The sequence below is a fragment of the Ammospiza caudacuta genome, chromosome Z, assembly GCF_027887145.1.
Source record: "Ammospiza caudacuta isolate bAmmCau1 chromosome Z, bAmmCau1.pri, whole genome shotgun sequence".
In the NCBI taxonomy this organism is placed as follows: Eukaryota; Metazoa; Chordata; class Aves; order Passeriformes; family Passerellidae; genus Ammospiza; species Ammospiza caudacuta.
The window spans coordinates 26,076,992-26,088,000 of record NC_080632.1 but is presented as its reverse complement, the minus strand read 5'-3'; the positions used below and the strand labels follow the sequence as shown (position 1 = coordinate 26,088,000).

General features: G+C 40.1%; 1 protein-coding gene across 2 annotated transcripts; it reads right to left on the bottom strand.

Moving 5' to 3' along the window:
* Positions 1 to 2,139: 2,139 nt before the first annotated feature.
* On the bottom strand, positions 2,140 to 10,366 carry LYRM7 (LYR motif containing 7). Of its 2 annotated transcripts, none has more exons than XM_058824108.1 (5): positions 10,296 to 10,366; positions 7,761 to 7,833; positions 7,089 to 7,159; positions 4,515 to 4,596; positions 2,140 to 2,667 (listed from the first exon to the last, which is right to left on the bottom strand). In XM_058824108.1, the coding sequence occupies exons 1-5, from the start codon at positions 10,350 to 10,352 to the stop codon at positions 2,591 to 2,593; spliced, it is 360 nt and encodes a 119-aa protein (XP_058680091.1). In that variant the 5' UTR covers positions 10,353 to 10,366; the 3' UTR covers positions 2,140 to 2,590. The 2 variants fall into 2 exon arrangements, with proteins under 2 accessions (XP_058680091.1, XP_058680092.1); XM_058824109.1 differs by lacking the exon at positions 10,296 to 10,366 and adding an exon at positions 9,894 to 9,944.
* Positions 10,367 to 11,009: the final 643 nt, after the last annotated feature.

Here is an 11,009-nt window from a genome sequence, read left to right as displayed (position 1 = left end):
TGAAATTAAAAAGGGAAATGAAAACTGGAGTGATGGCTAGATTCTGGAATGCAAACCAGCAGGTAAGCATGAAATAAGGGGAAGAGGAATAGTCACTATGACCAACTAGCATGAAGAAGCCTTTAATTACCCTAATAAGCAGCTGCTCATTATGCAGGTTTGTGAAATTTTTTCCAGACTGAAAACGTAAATTTGAAGAAAGCAAACACCTACCGGGCCCTGACAGCAACCAAATATGAGACACTTTTAGGCTCAGTAACATATTTGGATTCCCATTTACTCTGGTCTAGATATCCCCTGGATTCCTATTTAAGATCACATCGAATAAGAGCAAGGAATAGGCCTGTCAGCCTCTTATGTCAATAGCCTTCTTTGTATTATCTTGATTTTCCTCATCTCAACACTGCAGAATTTGGTTTTCTTTGCTGCCAGGAATGCACAAGGACAGCAGAAACATGGAATGTTAATGCACACACCATAAAGATACTGCACAGGAGTGTAAAAATATTAATTCTGAAGACCAATAAACTGTACCACCTATTTTTACAAGGTACTTTTTTTCACCAGTTGTGTATGTTATTCAAGTGACTCATTCTGTATTTTTGAGTATTCACGATATATGTAAGATGAGGGACACAAATGCCTGTTGAATTGCAAGCCTGATCCTGTAAGTTGACACTTCCCTACTTTATTTCTACTGATGTATTCTTACTAAAAATAAAACCCTGGACACATGACAGCAGAACGATACCAAAACAATAGTCACATGACAAATTTCTCCACTTGTGGCTTCTTTGAAGAGCATATAGAAGACCATCTACCACTGATATCAGTGAAGTCTTTTACTACTTTATTTGCATGGTAATGGGCAATACGGTTTTGCATTTGTAGTGAAAGAGTGAAGAAGAGTGAAGAACAGGCATCTGTTCTATAAAATCAATCTGAAGGATAAAATCTCCAAGACTACACCCACAACCTACGGCAGTGGCTATAAGAGGTGAATTGCCCCCAATTCCAACATGCCATGGGATGTCAACCTTAATGGTTATACAATTTACCAGTCTTGCCAGACCCCTGTTTAATTACTTCTGCTTAAAAGTTAGTCATTTCACCTGAGGCAATGCTCTCCTTTCTCTTTACAGTTGCCACTACCTTGTATTTTCTGTTTCTGGCATATGACTCTCTTATGCCCCTTACAGGAAAAAAAAAAAAAAATCATTGTAGGCAGGCTGCAGAAGGATGGGAAACCAGACATAGAACATAGTCCTTAGGAAGTAAACAATACTAGGGGCCTGGAACAGGACATCCCCTATAGACAGACATTTGTTTTGTAGTGGCAGCCACTAGAATACAACAAATGGCAAGAACTTCAGCCATTTAATTCTATCTCCCATCACGTGCCTAGTGCCTTTTAGCTACAGTGCAGGGAGTATCAGTGCAATTCAAAGAGGGTTAGTGACAGCTGTATTTCCTACTGGCTGCCCTGGCCATCGCAGCCAGAGGCAACAGTTTTAAAGAAAGGAGTACTTGTCATATTGACATGCTTTGTGAGAAAAAGAGACTGGATGAAGACATTAGCTTTCTGATTTATTCAGCCAGTCAAGCCTAATCCGTACACACGCACATAGGCAATTCTGACATCTTGGAGACTGAGATTAACAGGTACAGCAGGACTCATGAGGTGAGATGTATCGTCAGACTGCCTCACCCCTGTGTGAGGTACTTAGATCCTAGGGTCGTGCCTGCTATCAATTTCAGGAAGAAAAGATTCTATGTATCACTGCAGTTGTACCTCCTTCCAATTAAAATGGAAGTGAACGGATCATTGCAGTGAATTCCACAAGAAACAAGGAAGTATCCTTTAAAAAATACAAATTATTAGGGCTTACTAATTACACTTTTCATATATTCACTCTAGGCGAGTTCACTTGGAACTAAACAGCAAGACTGTTTTCTTTGGAAAATGTCTCAGTCACTCAATGATTACCAGTTAAAACACAAACCACAAATTCATAAACCAACATCCTTAGGTTATGTTGTATCTAGGTTCTCTTCTGCTGTCACCTGAGAACTCAAACCCTAACATTCTGGCTCATTCCAAAGTGTCTGGGAGAAAAAATACACTAAACATGCCTCTCCTGTCTGTAAAACACAAATAATTTATTCAGATAAACCTTTACGAATGCTCTCAACCATCACAGTATACTAGTGTACAATTAATGACAACTTCAGAAATCATGCTTTTGGTACAAAGCATAAATTTAACATTAGATACCACAAGATGATTTTTCATTACTTCAAAGAAGCTTATGATTGACAATAAACTCAAAAATAAATATTATCAGTATTCAGCACTCAATTTAATTTTTATATAGCTTTGAAAAACTCTGGATTGCTGGGAAACAATCTCTGTCTGAGAGCTGTCATAATCAGAAACATTCCTGGCTGAAGTAACACAATTCATGACTGTACTTTTAAGTTCTGTGAAAGTATTACTATCTTCCACAGAACAAGTGCATGATGATATCCCAGAACTCAATAAAATCACTGAGTTGATTTCAGTCTTTTTTTTCCTGGTAACAGTACTTCCTCAGGATTCTTGCTTTTTTGTTGGTTTATCTAAGTAGGGAGTGTTGTCCTGTAGCAGATCTTTCCTGGGTATGAGTACTGAAATAGAAAAAACCCAAACAAAACAGTAAGACTATAATCTTATGGAAAATACTGGGAAAATACTATTTCAAATTCTAAAGGTGTTTTTTACATTTACAAACAAAATATTCAGTTACTAAAATGAGGATCTGAACTTGTGGTAGGTGGCATCTATCTAGCATCTAGATATCTAAGACAAAATCATACTAAGATTTTACTTTCAGCTGGCTACAATAATGTTTTCCCATCTTCTTTTATAAGCATTGAAAATTTTGATATTAAGAAGCCATAATTGTTAAGCATGTACTGTTAGTTTGGTTATGGGTTAAAAGGGTAGTTATAAGGAATACAGTACTCAACGGTACCATAATACACCTATGTAAAGAGCACCATCCTCAGGCGAAACGAGCCAGCCTGGACAGAACTGTAATGGGCCAATCAGGTGCCTTAACCTTCATGCAAATGAAGGATCCAAAAAGAAACCAATCCAAAGGGACAAAAATCAGGACAAAAGGGGGCATCTGACCCACTGAACTGGTGCCGCTCCATCTGGAACATTGGGGACATCCCCATTGTTTCTAACAATTATGACCACTCTGATGAGTTTAATGAGTACAATTTTGTAAAAATATGTACATAATATGTATGCTTGGCAGCCAAAAATTAAATTTAGAATTAGCAGTGACTATTAGCAGGAATCCAGTTGAAAGACAAAACATTATTGTGTCATCGTTGTGTGTATAAAATGCCTCCTTGCCCACAGTGTGCAGTGAATAGCAAGAATAATCACAGGCTTTCACCTGCTGTTTCTGAGAGCTGTTTCATGGGGGAAGTGAACAAAAAGGAGGCAATGAAGGACTTAAAAATTTATGAATAGCTTGATGAAAATGAAAAGTAATTGAAGAGAAGCCCATTGAAGATAATTAAACCAGAAAATATCCCTGACTCAGGAAGAGCTGCCAGGTGTGAACAGCTGAAAGAGGTGCAAATTCACTTTGTCTGTTCCCATTCTTCAACTATTATCTGCCTAGAATCATCATGGAAGACTTGACACTGGTCTAGACTTATCTTTGGCCTTGATTATAACGGCTGTTTTAAAGTTGCATGTTTTACCAAACCTAAAACTGAAAATTGGTACAAAACTTTCCAGACAACACTAAACAGAAGTAAAAGGAAACTATGTACACAGCTGAAGATTTCTTGTATTCTCTTACCACACAGCTGTATGCTGAGCCTACCTACTACTACTCTTTTTGACTGCAAGATAAAAGAACTTCTAAACCAGGAATCAGGATTTCAGAATTTGATAGACTTTGCATTGAGGTAATCGCTATGTCACACATCTTACACAGTATAACCTGAAAATGAAATTGTTGGAAGAAAGTTTTGGAAATGAACACTCAATCCTCAAAGAAAAAGCTTTTCTATGGTCAGTGTATATAATGCACTTGTTAATGCTCCTCAGGCAGCTCCTCCCTGTTTGGTAGAGCAAGCACCTACAGACAGGTACTGAGGCTACTGCCTTGGGACGCATGCTGACTGATCAGCCTGTATATGCATGCTGACTAGCTAGCTAACTGCTGACCTTCCTAATAGTTACAGCTGGTTAAGGGATATTAAATGTAATCACTGCCTCTTTTCTACCAGCCTCCATACCTCAAAATATTTGTATGGAAACTTTGTACCTTTGAAACCTTCACCTGTCCTAGGTAGTGACATTAATGAATAGCTTACATTAAGAATTTTGCCAGAGAATAACAGACAGGCTATTTGCCTCTCTATCCCTTTCCTTAGTTTCACATTCTATATTTATTTTCTAAACTGTAACATATTTAAGTATCTTTTTAGCATGCAGGCTTACTCACCGATTTTGTCAGAATCTGTGTGAATGGCCTGAATAACAGAAGTTCTGAGAATCACTTCAACATCTGAAGCAATTTTAAGAAGCTAGTAATAAGGAATAAGAAGAGAGGAACAAGAGAGTAATTTGAATTATATGTGACTGTTTCTGAAGATATTTTCCATACCAGACAGCTATTCAAATAATAAAATCATTCAGTTTTACTACTCAGTTACTTATGTACAATGTATACATTGCTTTTGCCTTGGAGATCCTGGAATAACTTACAGGTTGACGTGTTTGACATGGAGCACATAGTGAGGGAAACTCTGGCTCAGTAACATACACCAGTACATACGTCCACGTATCCAATTAAAACTGGAAACGAATAAGGTGAAATGCAACTACAAAACCAATTAACTAGTTTCCAATGATCAAAGACGCTCACTCACGCCTCAGTAACGTTCGACGTCCCATAGTGAAAGGGCAATCTCATTCTTTCAACACTACTGCTCCTGACATAAGGAGACAAAAACAAGGGCGAAACATGACAAGAATTAAGAATTCTGAGTTTTCACAGTAGAACTGTGCAGAAACAAGGCACTACCTAAAGACTACCCGAGGTATTAGTATTTAGTATTTGGCAAATGGCCTAGAATTCCTTCTCTCACTAAGAGGATAAGCTGCAGCACCCTTGCTAGCTTTGCTGCACCATTAAGAGAACCCTAATACTTGTTTGCCTGTTATCTGTGTCAGAAGTAAGGAAATTGCTCAAGTGAGATACTTCAGGAGACATGCTCACACTAGGAAGCAGCATGTATCAACAGAAGTGGATCTTTGCAAAGGCTAGGGCTCAATACTTGCCATCCACACTGCACTTCTCATGCTCTTCCCTTTTAAGGGCTTGGAGCAGGTACCCTTCAGTTCCCTGCTGAGAGCCCATTAGCAGCCAGGCTGCATGCTCCTGAAGCGCAGCTTCCTCTTCAGATTGACCTTAAGGGAATTCTGCTAGTTGGTCTGACACTTTACGTAACAAGAAAAGTCACAGGAAGTGGAACTAACCAAGGTAACTTCCTAAGTGCACTCCTGACCTGCACAAAAACTGCTGCATTAGATTTAACTACTACATTTTTCATTCTGATACTGTAGACAGTTACCTCTCTCCTTATGTCACTGCAAGCTTGACATGTACAAGTACATACAGATACAAGTACCTGTTGTCACATTAGAATACACTGTAGTTTTCTATTCTGGCTGGTCAATACTCCATTTTTTAGTTGCTGTCCAAAGCAGAACATTAGTAGCATCACATTCATGCAAGCAAGTGCTCAAAAATTCTCAAGTCCTGTATAAAACTTGGTTCAGTTCCTCTGCAACTAAGTCTTTTCAGTGTGTACATGTAATAAATATGACAGCTATTGTGATGTTCTAGGAGTGTGTAGCTGCAGTGGAAGTCTTGATATTTCTTTTACTGACACAGTTAATCAAATATCAACTATTCCATATTAAAAAGTCACATATGTGTAATTTGTAGGTTGCCTAAAAAACAAATACAGATTTCAGAATTGCAAAAAATCTTTTTCCTGTACATCTATAAAAAAAAAACCCTGAACACATAACTTAGCTAATCAGACAGTGGTAACACAAACACTGAGTATTATTACAGGAGGCTGATAACAAGCTGAAATTCAGGAACTCCTAACTAAAAGGTCAGAACTATTTAAATTACTGTTCTGTGTCTGGCATGAGGAAAAGGTTTTCATTTTAATTCTTCAAGGGACAGATGTAGGCACTTTCTTCCAACCAGTGCCCAGTGACAATGTAAGGACAGTCTGATAAAAGGCTGAAGGACAAGGACTAAGTTATTCAGTCTGTAGGATGTTAATAGATAAAATTATCTAAAACACATTAGTTCCCTTTCAGTTCAGAGCAATTGTCAGAAAAAACTGACTCAGCAAAAAGTTTTAAGGCAAAGGTAACTAACTTAGTGAATTAACAGAATGCTCCACTTTTAATGCATGGTAAGGAAAGACATAGTAAAAAAATCCCTGTAGTATAATTAAGATATACTACATCTATACTGTACTGCAATAAATCATAATAATGTTGCTGGTTTTTGCCTTCCACAAAGATGCTGAGTCATCACAAAGATGCTGTGATAGTAACTCAGCAGGTTGTTTAATTTGTCTGTTTGTTTCTGTTTGCCTAAACAACAGTGAGCAGGTACATTTAATTGACCACAGTACAGATAGGTATCATGAGCAAAGTATAAAATATTTACATGAAAATCGCTACTTCACACATTATCTCGTAAAATTTTATTATAAACTTCGAAATAATCACATTGGACTATCAGAACACACTTTCTACTTATGTACTTTTGTATGTACAAGATTCTATAACACAGTATTAATACTACTGCGGTATCTATATATTTACAAACAAAGATCCATGTAGAAGTCTTTCTAAACCAACCTGGCTTTCATGATGTCTCAATCTGTTTACAGTGGTTTAGAGATCCTTTAAGCAAAAGACTAATTTCTAAATATTCATATGTGAAGTGGGAAAAAACCCCAAACAACAGAAAGCAATAAAATACCTCATTAATCTTCTCTTCAGATGTCTCATCTCGATTATTTCTGAATTCTTCATTTATCTTTTGTCTTGCAGCTAAATAAATCAAACAAAAAACTAAAGAGTGAACAAAAATTGTATTTTGAATTTGTCACTGCCCCAAAGTTAAGAATCTTAAGTCCTTTATGGCACAGTCCTAGGACACTCTGATCAAAGTATTTCAATGAAAGACCTCCACATAATTCACATGATGTCATATTTCAAGTTGACTGGTATACAAATAAAATGAGATTCTCAGCTTAGCATTTTGTATTGCATACACAAGGTACTAAAAAAGCAGGATTAATCCCTTGAGGAAAAACCACACATAGAGAATTAATTAGTACAGCTGACTATGCTGTGGCTGGACTGAAGTTAAAAAAAAAAAGCAAATGAAAGAAAAATATCTCCAGAGAAAATCAGGAACACTTTAAAAAGAAATGTTTCCCTTCCAAAATATGTGTTGGTTGCTTGAATATAAGGACTATTTTTTGTTTCAAAATAAAGTTATGGACACATAAGTTTTCCCAATTATTACTTGAAAATTATGGGAGTAATTTGAAGAAAGATTATGTTAAGAATTATCTTTCTCTGTATTCCAAGATGAAAGTTCCATGAAATACAGATAAGCACACACCACACAAAACAACTATCTCACCTTCGAGGGCTTTGGTATCATTTTTAAAAACTTCTTGCCGTGTTCTGTGTAACAACTTAAAAAGCTTCAAAACCTGCCAATACAACATCAATAGAATTAACTTATTTGCTAACAGGATTGTTAGTTAAAATTAACATGTTACAATTGAAAATGTTTTGGTTTAAATTTCATGTTCTTTCCATTCAGTACAGAATTTGATAAAGAATCAATATCTAAGAGGTTTTACCTAAATTCCTGATTAAAACACTTGCATCCAAAGCTGATGTGATGTCATCAAAATCTTAGACAGGTCTAGATATTTCAAATTACCCTAAAATGCTGGACCACCTCCTAAATAATTATTTGGCATGATGGAATTAAAATCCTGAAAAATACATGGACATAAGCATTAGTTATTGTGCCAATGTCAAATAAACCCAACAGAACTGGAATAACTCTAAAGGTCAAATTACTTGAAGGAATTATCAAGGTTACATCAGTGCATATTCTCTAGCTATGGAAAAAGATAGAAAAAGAAATGGCTGAAGTATTCTCACATAAAATTCTTTTACAAGTGGTGTGGCAAAACCAAAGCAAAGTCCTTCCCCTAAATACAACTCCAGGTCAGCAAACCAATACTTCAGTAAAAGCAAACACTCAGAAAGTTGGGATTTACAGTGTAGAGCAGACACACCTGAATATGTATGAAAATAAAACCCCCAGAGAATCACAGCTCACAGCCACGTGGTTTTGGTAAATCATTCACACAAACTGCAATGAATCACAGAAACTCTCAAGTCCTTATGAGACTATTTTGGTGTCTGTCACAGACTGAAAAGAATCTCTGACAAGCACCAGAAAAAAATAATCTTGAAAACAATATGCCTTTTGAAGTTCCTTCTAGTACTTCCTATCATGTTGTGGCATCTCTAGAGGGCACAATTCCAAGTACTTCATAATACTTCTCTCACAATTAGGATTCCAAGTATTTTTTAGAAGGACATAGAAGAAACACAGGGCTGTAAGTCAGAAAAAACCCAGCAAATGGACAGAGTCATGTTGCCTTTAACTGCACCATTCCCTAGATGGATGAATCTGTGGAAGGTAAACCCACAGAACTAAACGTCAACAAATAAACTTCTTGTTTTGCAGATATTCTAATATCCTAAAATTTCTATTCCCCACAGTACATTTGCTATCTTTTCAAACAGCAGATTAATATTACATGTGGTTTTATGTTGAACACATGTATGGCAAAACCTAAATTTTTTTATGGTTATTTCAAGAATTTGCGAGCCATTTTCAGGTATCTTCCTACTCATAGAAAAGTCTATAGGTTCTTCACAAGGGAATAAGGAGGGGCAGGCACCAATCTCCTCTCTGGTATCCTGTGACAGGATTCAAGGGAACAGCCTGAAGTTGTGTCAGGGAACACTCAGGCTGGATATCAGGAGAAGGTTCTTCACCCAAAAGGTGGCTGGGCACTGAACAAGCTCCCCAGGTCAGTGGCCACAGCACCAGCCTGACAAGAGTTCAGGAGGCTTTTGCACAGCTCCCCCAGGCACACGGTGTGTGCACCACCCTGGAGATGGCCCCGTGCAAGACCAGGGGGCTGGACTCCATCATTTCTGTGCCTCCCTTCCAACCAAGGATACTCTCTGGTTCAACTTCTCCAAACCCCTCCTGGAAACTTTTCACCACGCCAGCCACAATGGTGAAAAGCTGAATTAGATGGTCTTGATCAGGATGTATCAATGCAGACGCCTCTGACCTCTACAGCCACCTGCATTAACAGAGAGCTCCGCCAATACCTGTCGACTGCACTCCCAAAACTAGGCTTCAAGGCACTCCCGAAAGAGGCACTGACAGGAAATTACACCGCAGTAATGAAAGCGCTTATTAATTCTTAGGTCCCTGGTTTTCCCTAGCTTACTCTCACGTGCTTCTGATGTATTTTACCCTCTGCTTATCACACTTCTCGCTTTCATTTCCCGCAATGGCCTTTGCGCGCAAACTGCTACATTCCTTTACCTAGTTTTTTATCCTTCTAGTCCTGAAAGTCTATGTTTTTTGGCTCGACTAAAGCTACAAAGCTGCAGCCTCCCAGCACGGACATAGCACGTGTGTGTGTTTGTGTGTGTGTGTGTCACTCGCCTGCCCCCGGCTCCCCATGGCGCCCGCCGCCAGCACCGTCCCGCGCCGGAAGTGCCCGCCGCCGGAAGTGCCCGTCAGGGACGAGCCGCACGCTCCCGCGCGGCGCCGGTGCCGCCGCCAATGCTGTCCCCCGGGGGCCGCCCGCCGCCGCCGCCGTTCCGAGCCGCCCTTGTGCCCCCGCGGCGCTGCTATGGCCGGTGGGGTTGAGGCGGCTTTAACATACTCACAGAAGGGACTTCCAGCCCAGCCTGGAACGGACCACACGGGCCCATCTGGTCCAACGTCCCTGGTCAGACAGAGACAGCCCAGAGCACATGGCACACGATTGTATCCAGACAGTTCCATCACCACTGGGGAAGACTCCACAAATTATCTGGAAAATCTGCTCCTGTACCCACTCACCTGCAGAGTAAAGAAGTTCTTCCTCGTGTTCAGAGAAACTTCCTGTTTCAGAAACATCAATTTCTGTCCACTGTCCCTTGATCTGTTGCTGGGCACGGCTGAGAACAGCCTGGATCCTCCTCTGACCCCTTTCCTTCAAATACTCACAGACATTGATGAGGCCCCTCTCAGCTGTCTCGAAGCTGATCGGACCCAGTTCCCACAGCCTTTCCTCAAAAGAAAGACGCTTCAGTCCCATCTTCACTGACTTTCCCTGCACCCATTCCAGGAGTTCCACGTGTCTCTTGTCCTGAGGAGCCCAGAACTGCACACAGCACTCCAGATGTGCCTCACCAGGGCACAGCAGAGGGGCAGGATCACCTCCCTCAACCTGCTGGCAATGCTCTCCCAAATGCACCCCAGGGTGCCATTGGCCTTATGGGCTATACAGACAGTGCCGACCCTCGGTGTGCCAAGGTCTGGCAGGAGGCTGCCACTGCCTGCAGGAGGAGCTGAACGGGGTCCATAGCAGGCAGGCAGTGCTGCCCACAGGCTCCTCATTCCACTGGAGTGGTCAATGGCCCAGGGACCCCTGCCCTCCAAGGGGAGCCACAGTGGGGATGAGAGGCTGCTCCCTGCCCAGCACCCCCTGCCAGGGGCTGCACATCATTGCCCAGGGTGGCACAAAGACCAGTGTGTTCTGCTCCTTCTTCTAAAGAAAATTATCATTGTTTT